The sequence below is a fragment of the Agrilus planipennis genome, unplaced genomic scaffold (genome assembly GCF_000699045.2).
Source record: "Agrilus planipennis isolate EAB-ADULT unplaced genomic scaffold, Apla_2.0 scaffold68, whole genome shotgun sequence".
Classification (NCBI taxonomy): Eukaryota; Metazoa; Arthropoda; class Insecta; order Coleoptera; family Buprestidae; genus Agrilus; species Agrilus planipennis.
The window spans coordinates 88,141-110,756 of NW_020439033.1; the positions used below are offsets into that span (position 1 = coordinate 88,141).

Sequence of the window (22,616 nt, forward strand, 5' to 3'; positions counted from 1 at the left end):
TATTAAGATTCTCACTCCATAATAATTTAATGACTAGGCATTTTGTCTAGGTATTTTTGCCAATAGCAACATAAAATACAATTATGCCAGAGAGAGGGGTTCTTACGGAATGCCATCTTTGTCCAAAATGGCCGAAAAGGCCATACATGTGCTACAAAAGAACAAAGGATTCTTGTTGGTGGTAAAAACAAAATTCTTTTCGTCAAGCTAATATGATTTAGCTTACGAATAATATCTGATGTCATAAACTTAGGTGGAGAATGCATTAATAGATAAAGCACATCATGAAGGACATGCCAGGATTGCCCTTGATGAAACCGGGGCTCTCAGCACAGCTGTTGCTGATGTTGTACGAATTACCGAAGAATTGAGAATAGCAAGAAAAACGTTACTGATTGTAACTGGCAGTTTTGCACATTCGTTGGTCATTACTGGTTATCCCAATAGAGCAGCTGGAATTCTGGGTAAGAAATGTTCTTTCTGTCTGTTTGTTTATATGTCACAGTCTTCTTTTTTTCTCATTTAAATATCTAATAAGATAAAATTTAGTATGAGGATGTAGATTGACGATCTACAAATGGATTCACATAAAATTATTTGTCAGGATTAGCCGAGAAGTCTGTAGTCGATGGAATACCTTATACCACATTGTTGTACACAACTGGTGGACGAAAAAACTTCCAGTTCTACACGGATAACTCGAATTTTAGTACCCAAATGAAAATAGTTCCGTATTATGGCCGAATGGCACAATACAGTAAGAAATATCAAGTCCTTCATTGTCCACAACAACAAATATATAGACAAGACCCTCTTTATAATGATACTGATGGCTATACCTACTCTCAACAAGCATTCATCTTGACCGACGAAGTGCATCATTCTGGAACCGACGTCACAATCTATGCCAAAGGTGAATTTTTATAAAAAGAGAATTCAAAAAATTCAGCATTAGTATTTTAATCACTTCCGGTCTGTATTTACTTAATAATATCATGTAAGGTCAGTATTTAAATGCAAGTGATCTAAGTGACTATAAATCAATTAATCTAACCTAACTCAACCTAGCCATTAAGCAATGAATCTAATGATCAATCAATTTATATACTGATCATTTAATTTGTTGCCTTTACTCATTACTAATAATGTAATAAATTTCATTTTTAGGCCCTCACTCTCATTATTTTCATCGAACCCACGATTCGACATATTTATTCTACGTTATGAATTTCGCACTGCAACCTGAAAATGAAAAGCAGAATTTGCCATACAGCGCATTTTTTGACACGTCAGTATCAAATACTATTAAACCTAAAAGTTTTTCACATATTCTTGTAATATTTTTTAAGTTATTAAATTATTATCTTAATTAAACACCCTATATATAAATGTGGCTGAACAAGCCGCACTCTCAATGTTCAATGAATGATGGAACAAAACGAAGATAACAACAATTACCCTTTGTGTATCTATTATCTATGACAATGACATTTCTCCTAACCTAACTTTTTAAGCATGCGAATGTAAACAAATACCAAAAAAATTCAGGAAATATGAATTACAACTACGTTATTATTAGAGAATGTAATCCTGGTGATAATATAAGTGTCAACGAGCTTGTTCGAAATGCCTATTTGTCAAATGTTTCCTACTCTTGGTGGAATGCAATCACTAAAGAAGTACGTTAACGCTTTGAATTAATTGTACTTTTGTGTAAGCTGTTGAACTAATACGTAGTCTGTTTTGTGTTTGTTCTGCAGATAACATTCCAGCTCATTGTACTATCAGCCGCTGTGATGTTTATTTTCATGGGTGTTCCACTACCCTATTGTGTTCTGTCCGTTCCATTTGTATTAATTTTAATATACCTTTCTATATATAGTTCTCTTTTAATGAAAGCTATGGAAGTGACGAGTTCTAAAAGACCTGTAATGTCTTGGGTTGCAGAAGTGTATGAACCTTATTTTAATGCCAACAGTCCTGAGAAGTGTAGTTACAAGATTATTGATGAAAATAGACTAATGTATGAAAATTTCGAAGTTAAAAAGTATAGGAGAAGGGTAAGATGGTAATATCTGGTATGTGCAATGTAATATTTCAATTATTTAAAGATTATAGGAACAGTAGCAGTATCAAGACATATACAGGATGAGGATGTAGCATGGCTTTTTAAATTAGCAGTTGAATCGAGGTAAAAAATATTATCTGTAAATGTGCCCCATTTAATTACCTACAGTATATTATACTTTTATCGTTCATAGGTACAGACGAAAGGGCATTGGACATTGCCTAATTCAAGTGGTTCAGAATTGGTCAAGAAGAAATCATTACAATTCCATTCAATTGGCTATTTCAGAGTGTCAAGAATATGCCCGTCAATTGTTTACAGATTGCCAGTAAGTGATATTTACATTAAAATAAAATCATAAGCAAATATATTACTTTTTGCCTCCTTTTCATTCCAGGTTTGATGTTAAACAACTTTACCATAAGCCAATATTTGGGAACGCACTTGCATTACAAATGTATCATTTAGAGGCCAAACTTGATAAACCTAATATTTAGTTTTCTAATTGTAATGGCTCTATTTCAATTTTGTCTGGTCTGAATAATACTTTTTGTATTACAAATAATGTTTCTTATTCTTCCATTTCCAATACAGTGTTTAACAAGTAAAATGAGCTTGTTATAATAGCAACTTTGTGGTGGGGGTAGGTACATTTGTAAAAATATGAGAATTTATATGAAATAAACGCCAATAGAAGATATTAATTATAGGTACTACCTTTACATCAATTTTATATTCAAATTATTGATTCCGTATGATTTATAAAGAACATATCCGGTTTGTGTAACAGTTACACACCGGTGCCCAAAGTGGACATTACTCATAAGCTTACCTTGATAACTCCCTGCAAGTTCTAAAGTTCATTATGATAGAACGGCGAATTGTCCATTTTAAACCGCAAAATAAACACCACACAAACCTTATTGCAAAATAAATTACACGCGAATACGTTATTTACTGAAGAACTTGACTCTTGAGCTACATAAAATGGCGGACATAAATGACGTATGCATACGTAGACATTATTACCATATCTAACATAGTGTTAACAAATGTTGAAAAAGTGTGATTTTATTAATTAAAATTCTTAATAAAAGCAAAAAACGAATAAACTTAATACCACAATTATTTTACAATGTTAAATATTTATAATGGTTCGTTCAGATCAAGTGCGGCAACCAGTCGAACACTTGCGTTATGCGATTCATATAACCAAAGTCCCTTGAACTTGAAGAAAGGAATAAATATTTTTAACAAAGTTGTACCCCACTGAAAACTAGACCCTGTCAGTCCAATTTTAAATTATGAACCCCTCCCATTTAGAATAAAATTATTTTTAAATATAAATTATAGGTCNGCTGTTCTTTTCTACTTTGCGCCGGTCAAACTGAAGGTCACATCGCTACAGAAAGTAAACGAAGTATAATGAAAGAGAAGCTGTTTTCAATCCATATTACGTATAAATAGAAAAATTTATTAATAACAAACTAATTTTACATTTTTAATTGTATAGAATTACAATTTCATTTTCAGAAATCGTCGAATTGGTGAAAAAAGAAAATCAGCCAGACCCTTTTAGGCCAAGATTAGACACCCTTAACGCCGACAATTATATAATACGATGTATAAAGTTGTGCTGGTTAGAAGAATGGGAACAAAGACCTGATATCCGGTTTGTGCGGATCAGCCTAAAGGAAATGCAAGTAAGTTTTTTTTTATTAATTTGATGATCAAAGGGGCGATTTTAATTGTGTTCATTGTTGTTGTTGCGTTTAGGCAGGATTGAAGCCAAATATTTTCGACAACATGCTTGCAATTATGGAAAAATATGCCTACAACTTGGAAGGTTTAGTCCAAGAAAGGACAAATCAGTTGATGGAAGAAAAAAAGAAAACTGAAGCATTATTACACAGAATGTTGCCAAAGTAAGGAAAACATAACTGTTGTTACTGTTTTTCGCATTTTGCATTTATCCAAATCAAAATTTACTTACAGACGTGTATCACACTAGCACGACAAAGTGAATATTTCTCGCTACATTGTTACTAAATTCAAACATTTTTCGCTCCAGGCTGACACTGAAAAATAGATGTAATGCTAGCTTGATATCAATTTGACACTACATATTGCGTACCTCAAAATAGAAACGGTATAGACAAATACCGGTTTGTCACTAATTTGTCGGTGAAAGGTGATACTTTTATCCATTTTTTTTGCTAGTCTCATCCTCCAGCTGTCAAGCGAAAACCGACTGGAGAGCCACCAATGTGGTACCACGTATATTGTATCTCGAAATAGCGACAAATTATAGAACTTACAGTATTTTTCTATTTCGAGGTGCGCTATATATTGTGCCCGTTTGACGCTCTCGAGTTTTTTCTCGCTAGACAGCTTGAGGATAGACTAGTGACAAAATGAGTAAAAATACCATCTTTCGGCGACAAATTACAGCCGTTATAGTACCTGACATCAGGCTGACATTTCGTCCATTGTCCAGTAATCGGCTGAAGCGACAAATTTTTCGGTTAAGTAACAATGCAGCGACAAATTATAGTGTACTTTAGAAATAAGAAATTTAACTTTGTCTGCAGACGTCTATCAAGCTAATGCGACATAGTTCTATTTCATATTTCTAAAGTGCACAGCTATTTGTCGCTGCATTATTACTAAATCCAAAACTTCATTGCTGCAGCCGGTTACTGGAAAATACACTTGATATCAAGAGTGCACTTCACAAAACATATCTCGAAATACAAATGGCTATTATTTGTCGCTGAAAGGTAGTACTTTTGCCCATTTTCTCGCAAGTTTCATCCTCCAGCTGTCCAGCAAAAACAATCAGAGAGTTGCTAAAGTGGTACTGCACATAGCCAATCTCGAAATACAAATTACGTAGAGAAATACTGTAAAGCTATAATTTGTCGCCGCTAGAGCGTACTTTTATCAATTGTGACGCTACTTTATCTACACATAGCGTATCTCAAAATAGAAATGACATAGATCCATCTTTCAGTGACAAATTTTAACCCTTACTGTATTTTTCTACACCATTCTATTTCGAGATGCGCAATTTGTAGTGCCAGTTTGACGACTCTCGAGTCGTCTTTCCCTGGACGGATGGATGATAGACCAGCGACAAAATAGATAAACGTAACATCCTTCAATGATAAATTATAGGCCTTACAATGTTTTTCTACGCCATTATATTTTGACATACGTTATGTATAATGTCAGTTTGGCTCTTTGACTCTCGATTGTTTTTCACTGAACAGTTTGAGGATAGACTAACGACAAAATGAGTAAAAATACCATTTTCCAGCGACAAATTATAGCCGTTAAAGTATTTTTCTGTGCTATTTATATTTCGAGATACACTGCCATGTTTTGTGCTAGCTGAACATCAGACTAGCATTTCGTCCATTGTCCAGTAGCCGGTTGAAGCGACAAATTTTTGGGTTAAGTAACATTGCAGCGACAAATTATAGTGCACTTTAGAAACAAGAAATGTAACTTTGTCTACAGACGTTTATCAAGCTAGCACGATCTAGTTATATTTCATATTTCTAAAGCGCACTACAATTTGTCGCTGCATTATTACTAAATCCAAAAATTTATTGCTCCAGCCGGTTACGGGAAAATACACTTGATATCAAGAGTGCACTTCACAAAACATATCTCGAAATACAAATGAAATACAGAAATACTCTAAAGGCTATTATTTGTCGCTGAAAGCTAGTACTTTTACCCATTGTTGCAAGTTTCACCTTCCAGCTGTCCAGCAAAAACAATCAGAGAGTTGCTAAGGTGATACTGCACATAGCCAATCTCGAAATACAAATGACGTAGAGAAATACTGTAAAGCTATAATTTGTCGCCGCTAGATCGTACTTTTATCAATTCTGACGCTACTCTATATTTCAATTGTTAAGTGAAAAACGACCGGAGGGCCGTCAAGGTGGTACTACACACAGCGTATCTCAAAATAGAAATGGCATATATCCATCTTTCAGTGACAAATTTTAACCCTTACTGTATTTTTCTACGCCATTCTATTTCGAGATGCGCAATTTGTAGTGGCAGTTTGACGACTCTCGAGTCGTTTTTCCCTGGACAGATGGATGGTAGACCAGCGACAAAATAGGTAAACGTACCATCCTTCAGTGACAAATTACAAGCCTTACAATAATATTTTTCTATGCCGTTATATTTTGACATACGTTATGTATAGTGCCAGTTTGGCGACTCTTTTCACTGAACAGCGACAAAATGAGTAAAAACACCATCTTCCAGCGACAAATTGTAGCCGTACTTTTCTGCACTATTTTTATTTCGAGATACGCTATATTTTCTACCAGCTTAACATCAGACTAGCATTTTGTCCATTGTCGAGTAACCGGTTGAAGCGACAAATTTTTGGATTAAGTAACAATGCAGCGACAAATTATAGTGCACTTTAGAAAAAAGAAATTAAATTTTGTCTACAGACGTTTATCAAGCTAGCACGATCTAGTTATATTTCATATTTCTAAAGTGTACTATAATTTGTCGCTGCATTATTACGAAATCCAAAAATGTATTGCTCCAGCTGGTTACTAGAAAATACGCTTGATATCAAGCGGGCATTACACAAAGCATATCTCGAAATAGAAACGAAATACAGAAATAGTATAGTACTCTCACCCACTATGTGGAACGAATCATTCCATTAAAGCATGATTTTGACCTTACATTTTGCGTTCCCCACAGGTCTGTTGCCGAAGCTCTCAAAAGAGGGGACCGAGTTGAGGCAGAGATGTTCGACTGCGTCACCATATACTTTAGTGACATTGTCGGTTTTACAGAATTATCGGCAGTTAGCACCCCGTTACAAGTTATCAACTTGCTCAACGACCTTTACACGCTTTTTGATTCCATCATATCAAACTACGATGTGTATAAGGTACCGAAATGCATTCATTTATTTACTTTTTGTACAATTAGGCGCTAAACGACTCAATATATAAAAAACGTTCTCAAAAATACTTATGGTCAAAGAAAAACGATATTCAGTAAAATTATTATTTTTTAAAATATGTAAATAAAATTTAATTGTATTTACATATAGGTAGAAACAATAGGGGATGCGTACATGGTGGCTAGTGGTTTGCCAATAAGAAATGGGGACAGGCATGCAGGAGAAATAGCATCGATGGCTTTACATCTTCTAAATGAAATAAAATTGTTTGAAATAAAACACCGAAAAGGGGAACAATTGCAACTGAGAATAGGAATTCATNATTATGTAGGTATCTATTTAATACACTTTCGGTTATCATGAAAAAGTCTAACCGCGACAAATTACGTACGGTGCAGTCATGAACTTTGTAAAATTAATTGTGTGGTGGGAACTTTTTCCATTTTTAATCGGTGTTGTTGTGTGTAGCAAAAATGCATTCGGCGTTAATGAAGGTTTGTATTTATTGCAGTATAAACTAAATCTAGATATATAGAAGTGCAAAGAATTTCGCGGTAATAGTTTAAATTAAGTAAAGAATAAGTCTGAATTGTACGTCAAGGTTTAATGATTTTGGAAACTTAATTTCTTGATGTATTGTCTCATTAAACTTTCTCTCTCTAAAGATAGGTAAATTATTTTAGATTTTATTTCTACTTTTATAGAAGAAACGCGGGGGTCTAATATAATTTTCAATATTTTTAAAAAAAACTTTGCAAATAAAATTCGACGTTTCTGTTAAAAAAAAATGCAAAGCAGTCTTTTGTTGGTTAAACACAAAAATTGGTAGACAGTACACTGTGCAGTATTAAAAATATGATAAGTAAGCACAGAACTGATTATTCCTACGTTGATTAGATAGAACAACTAGTGGAAATTAATATACGGAAGGTACAGTTAGGTACATAGAAAATGGTCTCGAAAACAACAACCATTTCTGCATTCTATAGTAGTTAATAGTTTAAAAATTATTTGTCTAATAATAAAAATTATTTTTAACCTTACGTCTTCCTATTATAAGCTATTTATACTTGAAACTAACATAAACTTTTTAAAACATTATGACTAGAATGTAAATAAATGATACCTAAACCTTAAAAACAATCAAAACAATGATTAAATTAATAATTTCTAATCTAGGTAGTGTATTATGTATCAAAAAAGTTGTGATGAAATAACACATACGGGTACAGTGCTGTACACTGAAAGTGAACATAAAAACTTTTAAAATATTTTGTTCTAGCCTTAAATATTTTCTTTTTGGTTGGTAGATTATCAATACTGGAAAGATCTCGCAATAAGTGACATAGAAGAAGCATTGGCCCATGTGAAAAACGAAAACGTTGCTAAAAATGTAATTTTGTTCATTGGAGATGGATTAGGACCCGAAACCCAAACAGCTGCTCGTATACATGCGAAATATGAAAACGGCTTTCTAGCGTTCGAAAAGTTTTCCAATCTGGGCACATTGAAAGTATGAAAATACTTTTGTAAGAAATATTTATCTCATTTTATTATTAGGTATCATTGTAATAATGAAAATATTTTGAATTAACTATTTAACCTTACAAATCTTAAATTTTGAACGTGTAGATTTAAAAATCNAAAAGTATAAATAAGGAGCCCTTATCATTTTTATATAATGATTTTGTAACTTTTTCTTAATAAAAATACCTCCATCTTGAAAAATTAATATTTGTTAAGCTTATTTTAAACGCTTACTTTTGGTAGGAAAGCATCCTGCTTCCATAGCAACATTAAGAACGTCCTGTCCTGGTTCAGGCATTATTTCTACGACAGTGGCCCCCTCAAACAGGCTCTTAATTTCATCGACACTCAAGCTATTAATAGCATTTGTACTTCCTTTATACAGCGCTTGTGTGGCCAAATGAGCCTTTTGTAGGCCTTCTGCTCCATGTACCAGGGTTGTTAAATATTCAGCGAGCTTCTTCTGTGCTAATCTTTCTTCTGGCTTTTGCTTGTGCCTCTGTACGAGATCTTTAATTGAGTTCAGCGAATCAAATGTGAAAAGTTTCAACATTTTTTCAGCGTCTGCATCAGACATTCGAACCCAGAACTGATAAAACGTAAACGGTGATGTTTTATTGGGGGAGAGCCAAACTGCATTCCCTGCACTTTTACCGAACTTATCTCCCATTTCTGATGTGATTAAAGGTAGTGTCAGACCTAAATTTTCTTTTGTTAATAACATGGTTTAAGGATTATGCTTCAAAGTTTACCATACACTCTTTTTTGATAGATTTTACTAATTAAATCAAAGCCAGACATCATGTTACCCATTTGGTCACTGCCTCCAATCTAAAAATGAATACTTGCATGCCTTCTTTCCAATAAACTAATTTATATATACCTGAAACCTACAGTTATGTGTTTTAAACAAATGCAGCCAATCATATGCTTGAAATGCCTGATAGCTAAATTCTGTAAGGCTCATTCCAGCTGGAGAATTTAAGCGTGTTTTTACACTACTCCTTGATAACATTGTGCCCATCCTCAAGTGCCTCCCGACACCACCAATAAATTGAACCACTGGTAATTTATTGTACCAACTTTCATTGTTTATAATAAGTGGAATTTTATTTTCTGTATTATCAGAAAAATATTTATTGTGATTTTCAAATATCCGTATAATATCTGATTTAATTCCTTCTATATTATTAGTAATGTCAATAGGTGATAACTCATCTCGTTCTGTTGATCTACCACTGGGGTCACCAATTCTTGCAGTTGCACCACCAACCTAATTATAAAGGCAGCTATCCATTAATGATCACGAATTATAATAGATATCTACCTATTTAATATATTTACCAGTGCTATGGTGGTGTGCCCCCCTCTATGCCAATGTAATAAATTAATGAGCACTAAAAGGTTCCCAACATGAAGACTATCAGCTGTTGGGTCAAAACCTGCATAAACACACTGGGGGGCTACGTTTAGTAAGTCAATAATTTCATTTCTAAAATATGCTTATTCAAATCCAATGTTTATTAGAGTACTGAATTAAGACTTACACAGAATTATCTGGGAATAAATCTTGAAACATTCCTCTTTCGTGAAGACGCATTATATTCCTTGTAGAATGATACCTCAAGTTTGTTGTATTTTTGCAAAGATTTCTTAACACATAGTTCAAATTCATGTTTCATTTAGACACTTTTCTATTTAGTTAACTTTTTCACTATTAATATAACTATTTTACAGTTATAAAAAGTATATTCACAGCTTTTTTTCTTTTTTAGATAACCTATACGTTTGTTAGGTTAGGATTTTTCTTCTTTTTCACTTTAGCCTGGCCTTTGAACGCGCACTCATATAACCAACACTATCACATGTATATTACATACAGGGTGTTCTATTCTGAGTTTCCACATATAATTTGATTTAATTGCACAAACTATTGTAAAATATCGATCAATATTATTTTCTGCCTGTTAGAAGATCGTATTTGGCTATGAAAATAATTATTTTCGATTCAAATTGTCAAATATGTTGAAGAGACGTTTAAGATTATGATTTGCCATTATTCTGTGTGGTTATTCGTTGGTATTATTTTATTCTTCTTCGATTTTACATACTCATTACCAATTTCCGCGATACTTAGCAAAAAAGGTAAGATTCACTTTTAGTATTATGCCACTTAAAAACATGTGACTTAATTTATACGATTTTAAGTGTCACTAGACAGTTTGCATTGGCAAAAGGTCGCGATGGAAGACCTTCAACAAGCCCTATACAAAGATGTTAATACAGAAACGGTAGAAAATATAATTGTGTTCGTAGGAGATGGTATGGGACCGGAAACTGTAACAGCAGCTAGAACTTATGTTCACAGTGATATGGGTTATTTATCATTTGAGAGATTCCCATTCACTGGAACTTTGAAGGTCTTCATACCATGACTTTATAAAGTGTTGTTTATAGGTCTTTTTAAAAATTTTAGACGTACAGCGCTGATACTTTAACGCCAGATAGCGGAAGTGCGGGCACAGCGTTTTTCTGTGGCACTAAATCTAATAGAGGAACAGTAGGACTAGACGATTCGGTAAAATATGACGATTGCCTCAACTCAATCAATACCAAGACTCACCTGCATAGTATATTTGAATATGCTCAACAGTTTGGTAAAGCAACAGGTTCGTTTTAACCACGATAGAACACGTGTACATTAAAGGGAATTGTAGTTATTACAATAATTATATAATGAAAATAAAACGAAGAAAATTCTCTCTAATGCAAATTTCTTCTCTGAGGTGGACCAGCAGCAATGGATAGAGGGATCATCCCCTGAAAAGTGTTATGATGAAACTTACATTAGACTGATTTTTCTTCATAACATGACCATATTAATCAAATTATTGACAATTACAATAGTAAAACATTTGAACTATTCTACCGTAATGTTAATGACACTACTTTTAGGATTTGTGACAACAGGTCGTGTTACCCATGGTACCGTTACCGCCCTATACGCCCATTCAGCAAACGTCGATTGGGAATGTGACGGTAAAGTTTCACGACGTCATAGGAGGTGCAAAGATATAGCCAAACAATTAATCCAAAACGAACCAGGTAAAAATATTAAAGTAAGTTAATCTCATGTTTTAAAAACACAACACCCATTAGCCAATAATCATCAATTCTAATACCATTAAACTTGTTAGAAGTTCAAATTTCATATACGTATTATACAGAGTGTTTTGATGAATATTTCATTTATTAAAAGGTAATAATGGGCGGGGGACGACAGTGTCTTCAGTCTAGAGTCGTAGGGACAGATAGTGACCCTGTGGACTACAATGTCTGTTACAGCAGAGATGGGAGAGATTTTATACGAGAATGGAAAAGAGATAAACAAGATAGACATGCCAATTATGCCATTGCCTCGAATAATTTAGAGTTAGAAAGGATAATTTCGTCTAAGGCTGAGTTTGTTTTAGGTAAAGTAATGAAATGAAGTATTTGAAAATTTAAAAACTTTTTGAGGGATTGTCATTTTCTCCCTGTTAATCACCATGACAATTATCTTATCTAAATCATGTCAATTAGAATAATTTAAAATATTAAGATTCTCACTCCATAATAATTTAATTAAATGACTAGGCATTTTGTCTAGGTATTTTTGCCAATAGCAACATAAAATACAATTATGCCAGAGAGAGGGGTTCTTACGGAATGCCATCTTTGTCCAAAATGGCCGAAAAGGCCATACATGTGCTACAAAAGAACAAAGGATTCTTGTTGGTGGTAAAAACAAAATTCTTTTCGTCAAGCTAATATGATTTAGCTTACGAATAATATCTGATGTCATAAACTTAGGTGGAGAATGCATTAATAGATAAAGCACATCATGAAGGACATGCCAGGATTGCCCTTGATGAAACCGGGGCTCTCAGCACAGCTGTTGCTGATGTTGTACGAATTACCGAAGAATTGAGAATAGCAAGAAAAACGTTACTGATTGTAACTGGCAGTTTTGCACATTCGTTGGTCATTACTGGTTATCCCAATAGAGCAGCTGGAATTCTGGGTAAGAAATGTTCTTTCTGTCTGTTTGTTTATATGTCACAGTCTTCTTTTTTTCTCATTTAAATATCTAATAAGATAAAATTTAGTATGAGGATGTAGATTGACGATCTACAAATGGATTCACATAAAATTATTTGTCAGGATTAGCCGAGAAGTCTGTAGTCGATGGAATACCTTATACCACATTGTTGTACACAACTGGTGGACGAAAAAACTTCCAGTTCTACACGGATAACTCGAATTTTAGTACCCAAATGAAAATAGTTCCGTATTATGGCCGAATGGCACAATACAGTAAGAAATATCAAGTCCTTCATTGTCCACAACAACAAATATATAGACAAGACCCTCTTTATAATGATACTGATGGCTATACCTACTCTCAACAAGCATTCATCTTGACCGACGAAGTGCATCATTCTGGAACCGACGTCACAATCTATGCCAAAGGTGAATTTTTATAAAAAGAGAATTCAAAAAATTCAGCATTAGTATTTTAATCACTTCCGGTCTGTATTTACTTAATAATATCATGTAAGGTCAGTATTTAAATGCAAGTGATCTAAGTGACTATAAATCAATTAATCTAACCTAACTCAACCTAGCCATTAAGCAATGAATCTAATGATCAATCAATTTATATACTGATCATTTAATTTGTTGCCTTTACTCATTACTAATAATGTAATAAATTTCATTTTTAGGCCCTCACTCTCATTATTTTCATCGAACCCACGATTCGACATATTTATTCTACGTTATGAATTTCGCACTGCAACCTGAAAATGAAAAGCAGAATTTGCCATACAGCGCATTTTTTGACACGTCAGTATCAAATACTATTAAACCTAAAAGTTTTTCACATATTCTTGTAATATTTTTTAAGTTATTAAATTATTATCTTAATTAAACACCCTATATATAAATGTGGCTGAACAAGCCGCACTCTCAATGTTCAATGAATGATGGAACAAAACGAAGATAACAACAATTACCCTTTGTGTATCTATTATCTATGACAATGACATTTCTCCTAACCTAACTTTTTAAGCATGCGAATGTAAACAAATACCAAAAAAATTCAGGAAATATGAATTACAACTACGTTATTATTAGAGAATGTAATCCTGGTGATAATATAAGTGTCAACGAGCTTGTTCGAAATGCCTATTTGTCAAATGTTTCCTACTCTTGGTGGAATGCAATCACTAAAGAAGTACGTTAACGCTTTGAATTAATTGTACTTTTGTGTAAGCTGTTGAACTAATACGTAGTCTGTTTTGTGTTTGTTCTGCAGATAACATTCCAGCTCATTGTACTATCAGCCGCTGTGATGTTTATTTTCATGGGTGTTCCACTACCCTATTGTGTTCTGTCCGTTCCATTTGTATTAATTTTAATATACCTTTCTATATATAGTTCTCTTTTAATGAAAGCTATGGAAGTGACGAGTTCTAAAAGACCTGTAATGTCTTGGGTTGCAGAAGTGTATGAACCTTATTTTAATGCCAACAGTCCTGAGAAGTGTAGTTACAAGATTATTGATGAAAATAGACTAATGTATGAAAATTTCGAAGTTAAAAAGTATAGGAGAAGGGTAAGATGGTAATATCTGGTATGTGCAATGTAATATTTCAATTATTTAAAGATTATAGGAACAGTAGCAGTATCAAGACATATACAGGATGAGGATGTAGCATGGCTTTTTAAATTAGCAGTTGAATCGAGGTAAAAAATATTATCTGTAAATGTGCCCCATTTAATTACCTACAGTATATTATACTTTTATCGTTCATAGGTACAGACGAAAGGGCATTGGACATTGCCTAATTCAAGTGGTTCAGAATTGGTCAAGAAGAAATCATTACAATTCCATTCAATTGGCTATTTCAGAGTGTCAAGAATATGCCCGTCAATTGTTTACAGATTGCCAGTAAGTGATATTTACATTAAAATAAAATCATAAGCAAATATATTACTTTTTGCCTCCTTTTCATTCCAGGTTTGATGTTAAACAACTTTACCATAAGCCAATATTTGGGAACGCACTTGCATTACAAATGTATCATTTAGAGGCCAAACTTGATAAACCTAATATTTAGTTTTCTAATTGTAATGGCTCTATTTCAATTTTAATGTAATTTTATCTGGTCTGAATAATACTTTTTGTATTACAAATAATGTTTCTTATTCTTCCNTAATTTGCCATCAAGTAGTAGTACTGAACCAGCGTATCTTCAGAGTGTACTGACCAGGTCCCCAAATGGCTATCGCCAGGTAAAATTATTATTTTTTAAAATATGTAAATAAAATTTAATTGTATTTACATATAGGTAGAAACAATAGGGGATGCGTACATGGTGGCTAGTGGTTTGCCAATAAGAAATGGGGACAGGCATGCAGGAGAAATAGCATCGATGGCTTTACATCTTCTAAATGAAATAAAATTGTTTGAAATAAAACACCGAAAAGGGGAACAATTGCAACTGAGAATAGGAATTCATTCGGGTAAGAAACTTTAATAATTTCTTAAACATTAATTAATATTCCATCCTCTATAGATTATCTCAAATTAATGAGGAAAAATTGTTGCTGCTGTCACGGGAATCGAACCCGAGTCTCTGGCTTTACGTACCAAAGCTCGAATGGTGGCAGCAGCAACAACAAGAAATTTTACGAGTACAGCAGCATGCATACGACCGATGTATGTTGGGTTGCATAGTTTAGTATTGGTCGCTTTCATAATAGATAAGCCTACTTCGATTGTTTTATTTACTAAAAGGGAGGGGATGGTGATTTTAGGCGATTTCCTTCACAATATACATGCATACGTCTAATACTTAGTACCATTCAAAAAGTTTGTGTAAATTTTACTTCAGAGTTACCTCTCCCATTTCTTCCAGGGAAATGTGTAGCAGGGGTTGTAGGCCTGAAGATGCCCCGATACTGTCTGTTTGGCGACACTGTCAACACTGCATCCAGGATGGAAAGTACCGGACATGCATTTAAAATTCACATATCTAGCGAAACGTATATACTACTTCAAAAAATCGGGGGTTACACTTGCGAAGAAAGGGGTCTCACCCAAATAAAAGTACCTCTTAAATTATATGACAGGTTTATAATGAATGAAAGTAATTTACAAAATTTTCAGGGAAAGGGCGTTATGAGGACATTTTGGCTGATGGGGGAAAGTCCCCATCAAAAGGAAATTCGACTGAAGAGATACACGCTAGGTAACCACCTAATATTACATATAAAAGAAATTATGAGTGCTGTCCGCACAGGGCAGAATAATATTACGTAAATGAAAGTTAGTATCAGCAATTTCTTATGCTGAAGTGTACGATGTGTTGCATACCTATTTACAAACAATTCCTTTAAATTTAATTTTNGATTAAAATTAAATAGAATTGTTCAAAACACAACTGCGTTAACATTTAATAAATAAAAGAAATATTCTAGACCTATTCGGCAAATAAATTAGTGCCAGACTCTTGTAGTACAGCCACAGCTATGTTTTCTGGAGTCAAAGTCAATCACAAAACTGTGGGGGTGGATACAACAGTGGATTTGGACGACTGCGACGCCTCCCTCAAAGAGGGTGCTCAACTTGAAAGTGTTTTGAAATGGGCTCAAGACGCGGGAAAATCAACAGGTACAATATCGCTTGTACTTTTAGCTCTTTTGTTAATTTTACGGTACGGTACTGTACAATATCGTTCACTTAAATGGATATAGGGAGGCAACCCATCTTACACTACGAATAGATTTTAGTATAATATTCGCAGACGTGTATGTTGGGTTGCCTTACTCACTATTCATTGCTTTATTCTTGGCAGGTTTTGTCACAACAACAAGAGTAACGCATGCGACTCCCGCACCCCTTTACGCTCATTCCCCAAATAGGAACTGGGAGTGTGAGGCTAGAATTCCTTTGGGCTCAAGGCATTGTAAGGATATAGCCCGACAGCTTATAGAAGATGAGCCCGGTAAAAATATAAAGGTAAAACAATTAGACGTAAAAAAGTTATGTCGTTATACATAAAACCGGTTGTATAAATACATATGTCGAAAAATATTTGATTCTTAATTAAATATAATAGGTTATTATGGGAGGAGGAAGACAAGTTTTGCAATCTAATGTGTCTGGTTCTGAGGCTGATCCGCTGGACACGTGGTCTTGTTATAGTCAAGATGCAAGGGATTTAATCAAAGATTGGGAAAATGATAAGAAATCTAGAGGTGTTAAATACGCTGTAATAAACAATAATGAAGAGTTGACCAACTTGAACACTGATTCAGAGTACGTGCTAGGTAATGTTAAAAAAAGTAACTCAAATTAAATAGAATCGATGAAAAATATTTTAATTTTGAATAGTAAGTAAAAATCGTAATAATAATGTGTTATTATCCAGGTATTTTTGCTAACGGTCATTTAAAATATGAACACGCCAGAAACAAGGGCCCAAGTGGAATGCCATCCTTAAAAGACATGACAGACAAAGCTATAGAAGTGTTGAAAAAAGACAACAATGGATTTTTCCTAATGGTAAGTATGTAACTAAATTAAATAACAAAGAGAAAATATGTATAACATTTGCAATTACATAATCTGAACAACGATTTATTAGAGATATCGAAACATCAATGTTTACTATTGTTTTTGCAATGAAAAATCACCCTGTTTTAATTAAAATTTTGCATTCAGGTAGAAGGAGGGTTAATTGACTTTGGTCATCACAGGGGTCATGCAGGAATTGCAATTGGGGAAGTAGAATCGTTCAATGATGCTATCGAATCAACTTTGACGTTGATGGAGGACGAAGCAGACGAAACTTTGATAATAGTTACAGCGGATCATGCTCATTCCATGATTATGACAGGATATCCGAATAGAACAACGAACGTTCTGGGTAAGCTTATTCAATTCAATTTTCCGGCGTATGATGTGTTGCCTACCGGTCTATTTTCAATGCATCTTACCGTACTAAAGTTTACAATTCTTACAGGAATCGCGGGAACATCTCCGATGGATGGGATGAGTTATACTGCTTTGTTATATGGTACGGGGGGTCCTAATAACTATCAGTTCTCAGTAAATAACAGCGAGATCACCAGGCTAGACCCTGCCCTCAATGATACCGAAAGTTTTGAATATTCTCAACAAGCAGCAGTTTTGGCTGACGAAGTTTACCATGCTGGTACGGACGTTCACATATACGCCACAGGTAACAATTAATTAAAGGTTTTAATTATTATTATATTCCAAAAATAATAATCAATATACGGCCTTAGACCTGAAAACCGCTTGAGTTAATCTTTGCGTTTCACGACAAACAGAGCAACCTATTCTATCGGCGAACTCTAATCTAATATAAGATTACCTCTGCCCCTCTTGACTCCTGTTTCTGCTTCTAATATGTCTCTAACTAGCCTTTTAACCTATATCGCCTATTACTGACTCTGTTCTACTCGTTCTAATAAACATTTTTAACTTATTCTATCCACGGTGTTTAGAAGTTTGTTGATTTTAGGTCCAATGGCCCATTTAATTCAAAACACTCATGAACAAACGTATGTGGCATATTTAATAAGCTACGCTGCCAAAATTGGACCTTTCGGGGCTACCACAAGTTCTACAGGCTCTACCCCAAGAGGGCTCTTCACGGCAGTTTTCAGCATTTTAATCGTTATTAATGTTATTTAAAATGTTGATAATAAAGTCAGTTTGTTTTAAAACGTTTTTTTTACCTCTTTCGTTGGGCAAGGCTCTAATAGGATCATAAATCAATTTGCTTTTATAGAGTTGCTTCGATGGCGTGCTGATGAGATATAGTAAAATTGAAATCGCGATCTTTAGTTAATTAAATTACTGAAAAAACTTATCTTGTTTATATTAAAAATAATGCTGATACATGATACAAATCTTATAATAGTTTTTTTTGCAATAAAACGAATATGATAAGAAAGACTGGTCTTTATCCTTTTATCTTATCAATCAAATACGTAACGTTTTGGAGTGCATGATAACGTTCGACAAAAAGTGAAAATGCACATTATAAATTATGTATTACACTTTTTACACTTATTGTTATCAGACCACTTCAATGTTAGAAAACCTGATGTCATGGGGTAAGAAGAAAATATTTGGATTATAAAGGAAAATTGTTTATTATTTTCTATGTATTCGTGTCATTATTGTTAGACAGTGTTTGAAGTGCTTTTCAATCTATCCGTCAAGCGAAGAAAAAATGAGAGAGAGACAAGTAATACTTTACAATCAAATTTTCTATTTAAATGACATGCTAGAATCGCTCAATGATAGAAATATACGAGCCGAAATTAAGTCTTTAGATTTTCGATCAGAAACAGCAGTCAAGGAATCGGAATATCAAGAACAAATAAATGCACTCGAAAACAGGTAACTAACGTTAAATAAATATTTCTGAAGAAGAGTAGTAGAAATATAATAGAAATTGGATTAAATGTAAAACAGTATGTATGTTGTTACAGAAGTTTGACTTAAGTTAGTATCTAATACATAAGCATTTGGGAGATAATTGTTTTGTATTTTTCGTAGATTGCAACAGCAAAATGTTATCATGCAACAATACCAAATATACGAGAAAAACTATCATAATGAGAGACAAAGAATAACAGAACTGCAAAATGAGTTAGCTGGTTTGAAGCAACAGAAAAATGTTATATAATCTTTTTCCTTCCTAACATTTCGTATTTTCTCAAGAAGTTTTACTTGAAGAGGAAATCAAAACAAAGACATGCGCCAAAAATGTGATATAAGAAGAAATGATATTATTGAAATTAAGTCCAATTAGTTGTATTTAGAATTTCAGTTTTTCAAGATGCAAGTATTTTAAAGCTTGTTATTTTTTTAAGCAATAAACGTTATCAGAGTCTTTCTTTATCTTATCATGTACGTATTTAATTCATCTCAAATGAAACTGAAATAAAAGGAATATTTTTTCGATACAGGTACGTAATTTACGAGACAAGTCGCACGTTCACTTTTGTTTACTATTGACTTTATATAATGGGGTATGTACTAAAAATATAATTCTGGTGTATTGTTATTATAGTGCTACTAACTAACCAACTAACTTTTTCAACGATTTTGCTAAAAAACTTTTTTGACACTGACACTAGAAATAACTAATTGTACGAGATGCATCTGCTATATTTCGTTTAGCGAAGCTGTAAAAATTAGTAATGAAACAAAATAGACATTAAAAAATAAAAAAATTCTGCTATTATAAGAGTGCATGATTTTTGACTATTTTAAAAAAAAAGATGAAACTTTTATTTTTCATTTAATTTTTAATATTCAGCATCTATTTTGTTTTATTGCTAATGCTTCACCAAATAAAAATTTTGCAGAAACAGCAATAATAGTAACGACTGGGTCATACTTGGGTCATACCTATTGATATAACAAACACCTAATTAACTACCTAATCAATATACATATTTAGGTACATATGAGAAACATTATGTATCTAAAAAAGGTATTTTTTAGTTCTTGTTTAGATGATTACCGCAAAAAGGAAGAAATGTTGTTTCAACGAATTAAAAAATTGCAAACATCATTGCAAGATATGTCAGCAAGGTGTTTAACTACCGAATTGGCATTAAATAAAGCAAAAGCGGAGTGGATGGTAAAAGAAAATTCTTATTTGCAACAACTAAATGATCTTCAAGGCAGGTGGGTATAGCGTAATTACTTTTGGAAATAAATCCCTGGTGGGACATTATTATTTAGGGAGTAATTATTGAGAGAATAGGATGAGGATGAGGTAGGAGAAAAGGAAAAGAATATAACTGGATATGATAAGGAGAGAAACGGTTAAAGTTAGAGCATATAATAGGGATGGGGATTACTCTCATTGGGATATTATTTAGAGAGAAATTATTGAGAGAATAGGATGAGGATGAGGTAGAGGAAATGAGATAAGAATATAACTACATGGGATAAGGAGAGAAACGCTTAAAGTTAGGGCATGTAGTAGGGATGGGGACTACTCTCATTGGGATGCTATTTAGAGANTACGTAAATGAAAGTTAGTATCAGCAATTTCTTATGCTGAAGTGTACGATGTGTTGCATACCTATTTACAAACAATTCCTTTAAATTTAATTTTTTAAACAATTTTTAACATAAAGAAAGTTATTAAACAAAAACATTTTATGTCAAGAAAAGATTTTTTAATAGGACGTAATATGGCGATTACTATCCGCCATATTGGTCATTTTGTTACGTCACGTATCCATCATATTTCATCGCCTGTTGTAAAATATTCCATTGAAAAAAAAATCAACGTATTAACACCTTCATCTATCTTTAATACACATTTTTGTTATTTCTTTTAAATAGAACACCCAGTATGTTTATTTCCACCCCATATAAATGCAATTAAATTTTGACTTGGAATTTGTTGTTCAAGATCAAAACGATACCCCCGATCTCCTGAAAAGCCCCCAAATGAAAATAAATGAAGTTTTTAATTTGCCATCAAGTAGTAGTACTGAACCAGCGTATCTTCAGAGTGTACTGACCAGGTCCCCAAATGGCTATCGCCAGGTAAAATTATTATTTTAATTTTAATGTAAATCTTAAAAATCGATCAGTTCATTCACATATTTGCTAGTACTTAATGACATTTAAAAGTAAACGCAATTTAATGTATCAATCAGTCTTATAAAAATTAGCTTTAATATCAACCAGTGAAGATGAAAATTTTTCCTAATTTTTGGACAAAGGTTACTATTACTTCGGTTATAAGAAATATAAACTGAAATCAATTTAAGATCCAAGTTTCTTTATACATTATAGTATATATTTTTTAGGATAATCACACAAACGAAGACATGATGAACCACTAATATTAATCTTTAAAAAAAACAAATCAGAAAACTTTATTTTATTCTATCAACTGAATTTTTATATTAACTATACCAGGAAGTATCTATATTTATTTTGAAAAATTGTACCATAAAAAAATTGAAATAAACCCTTGAAAACCCGCTAACTTTTTAATTTAAACTTTATGGAATTTCAAAAGAAAAAATAATGTGGTGTTAAAAACACAAATAAAATAAGGAAGTCACTACACACACCCTTAATTACCGCAACACACTCATCTATTGTGTATTGTGGTAATAAGAGGGCAAGTCTCCTTTCTTGTCCTCAAAAATGGTTTAACACCGCATGGACTTCCCTATTCCCCCCTTATATGAGATGAAACAACTATTAAAGTAAAGGCAACTAAAGTTGACTTTTATATGCTAAGGAAGTAAGTCGTTTTTGTCGCTGCATTATTACGAAATCCAAAAATGTATTGCTCCAGCTGGTTACTAGAAAATACGCTTGATATCAAGCGGGCATTACACAAAGCATATCTCNGGGAACGCACTTGCATTACAAATGTATCATTTAGAGGCCAAACTTGATAAACCTAATATTTAGTTTTCTAATTGTAATGGCTCTATTTCAATTTTAATGTAATTTTATCTGGTCTGAATAATACTTTTTGTATTACAAATAATGTTTCTTATTCTTCCATTTCCAATACAGTGTTTAACAAGTAAAATGAAATTAGATAAGTATATGGTGAGTATGGTCTGTTTTACAGGTATTACAAGCTAGCACGACAAAATTATGTTTGTCATTTCTAAAGTTACTATAGTTTGTGGCTAATTTGTTACCAAATTCAAAAATTTGTCGCTTCAACCGATTACTGGTAACAGACAAAATACTATAGTAATAGTAAGTGCTGTATAATTTGTCGCCGAAAGATGGTAATTTTATTCATTTTGTCGTTACTTTATCTTTCATCTGTCCAACAAAAAGTGACAGGAGAGTTGCCAAGCTTACGCAAAACATTGCGTATCTCGGCGTTCAAATGGCGTAGAAAAATACTTTAAGTGCCGTATAATTTGTCGCCGAAAAATGGTACTGTTACCCATTTTGGCGCTAATTTATACTCC

General features: G+C 33.2%; 5 protein-coding genes across 11 annotated transcripts in view; 4 read left to right on the forward strand and 1 right to left on the reverse strand.

Moving 5' to 3' along the window:
• The window catches only part of LOC108732777 (guanylate cyclase 32E), a 46,247-nt gene extending 24,662 nt beyond the window's left edge, over positions 1–21,585 (forward strand). The window contains exons 17-24 of the mRNA XM_025976631.1: positions 3,602–3,771; positions 3,845–3,993; positions 6,815–7,007; positions 14,945–15,119; positions 15,515–15,705; positions 15,766–15,847; positions 21,074–21,210; positions 21,477–21,585. Coding sequence (XP_025832416.1) covers positions 3,602–3,771; positions 3,845–3,993; positions 6,815–7,007; positions 14,945–15,119; positions 15,515–15,705; positions 15,766–15,847; positions 21,074–21,210; positions 21,477–21,512 — 1,133 coding nt within the window. The 3' untranslated portion in view covers positions 21,513–21,585. The remainder of the gene's footprint in view (positions 1–3,601; positions 3,772–3,844; positions 3,994–6,814; positions 7,008–14,944; positions 15,120–15,514; positions 15,706–15,765; positions 15,848–21,073; positions 21,211–21,476) is intronic.
• Positions 1,488–22,151, forward strand: LOC108732826 (N-acetylaspartate synthetase-like). 3 transcript variants are annotated; one of them, XM_025976608.1, is made up of 6 exons: positions 1,488–1,679; positions 1,761–2,060; positions 2,112–2,191; positions 2,262–2,396; positions 2,466–2,594; positions 22,125–22,151. In XM_025976608.1, exons 1-5 carry the CDS (start codon positions 1,554–1,556, stop codon positions 2,563–2,565), a joined length of 741 nt encoding a protein of 246 aa, XP_025832393.1. In that variant the 5' UTR covers positions 1,488–1,553; the 3' UTR covers positions 2,566–2,594; positions 22,125–22,151. The 3 variants fall into 3 exon arrangements, with proteins under 3 accessions (XP_025832393.1, XP_025832392.1, XP_025832394.1); XM_025976607.1 differs by lacking the exon at positions 22,125–22,151 and having other exon boundaries at positions 2,466–2,630; XM_025976609.1 differs by lacking the exon at positions 22,125–22,151 and having other exon boundaries at positions 1,596–1,679; positions 1,883–2,060; positions 2,466–2,630.
• Positions 8,673–10,349, reverse strand: LOC108732825 (tyrosine--tRNA ligase, mitochondrial). Of its 3 annotated transcripts, XM_018463805.2 has the most exons (5): positions 10,097–10,349; positions 9,894–10,041; positions 9,433–9,822; positions 9,302–9,380; positions 8,673–9,248 (listed from the first exon to the last, which is right to left on the reverse strand). In XM_018463805.2, exons 1-5 carry the CDS (start codon positions 10,222–10,224, stop codon positions 8,767–8,769), a joined length of 1,227 nt encoding a protein of 408 aa, XP_018319307.1. In that variant the 5' UTR covers positions 10,225–10,349; the 3' UTR covers positions 8,673–8,766. The 3 variants fall into 3 exon arrangements, with proteins under 3 accessions (XP_018319307.1, XP_018319309.1, XP_018319308.1); XM_018463807.2 differs by lacking the exons at positions 9,894–10,041; positions 10,097–10,349 and having other exon boundaries at positions 9,307–9,380; positions 9,444–9,534; XM_018463806.2 differs by lacking the exons at positions 9,894–10,041; positions 10,097–10,349 and having other exon boundaries at positions 9,444–9,534.
• LOC112905039 (N-acetylaspartate synthetase-like) lies at positions 13,636–14,781 on the forward strand. 3 transcript variants are annotated; one of them, XM_025976612.1, is made up of 5 exons: positions 13,636–13,827; positions 14,031–14,208; positions 14,260–14,339; positions 14,410–14,544; positions 14,614–14,781. In XM_025976612.1, exons 1-5 carry the CDS (start codon positions 13,775–13,777, stop codon positions 14,711–14,713), a joined length of 546 nt encoding a protein of 181 aa, XP_025832397.1. In that variant the 5' UTR covers positions 13,636–13,774; the 3' UTR covers positions 14,714–14,781. The 3 variants fall into 3 exon arrangements, with proteins under 3 accessions (XP_025832397.1, XP_025832395.1, XP_025832398.1); XM_025976610.1 differs by having other exon boundaries at positions 13,909–14,208; positions 14,614–14,780; XM_025976613.1 differs by having other exon boundaries at positions 14,048–14,208; positions 14,614–14,780.
• On the forward strand, positions 18,637–19,544 carry LOC108732827. The gene is made up of 3 exons (XM_018463809.1): positions 18,637–18,746; positions 18,820–19,035; positions 19,195–19,544. The coding sequence occupies exons 1-3, from the start codon at positions 18,664–18,666 to the stop codon at positions 19,322–19,324; spliced, it is 429 nt and encodes a 142-aa protein (XP_018319311.1). The 5' UTR covers positions 18,637–18,663; the 3' UTR covers positions 19,325–19,544.
• Positions 22,152–22,616: the final 465 nt, after the last annotated feature.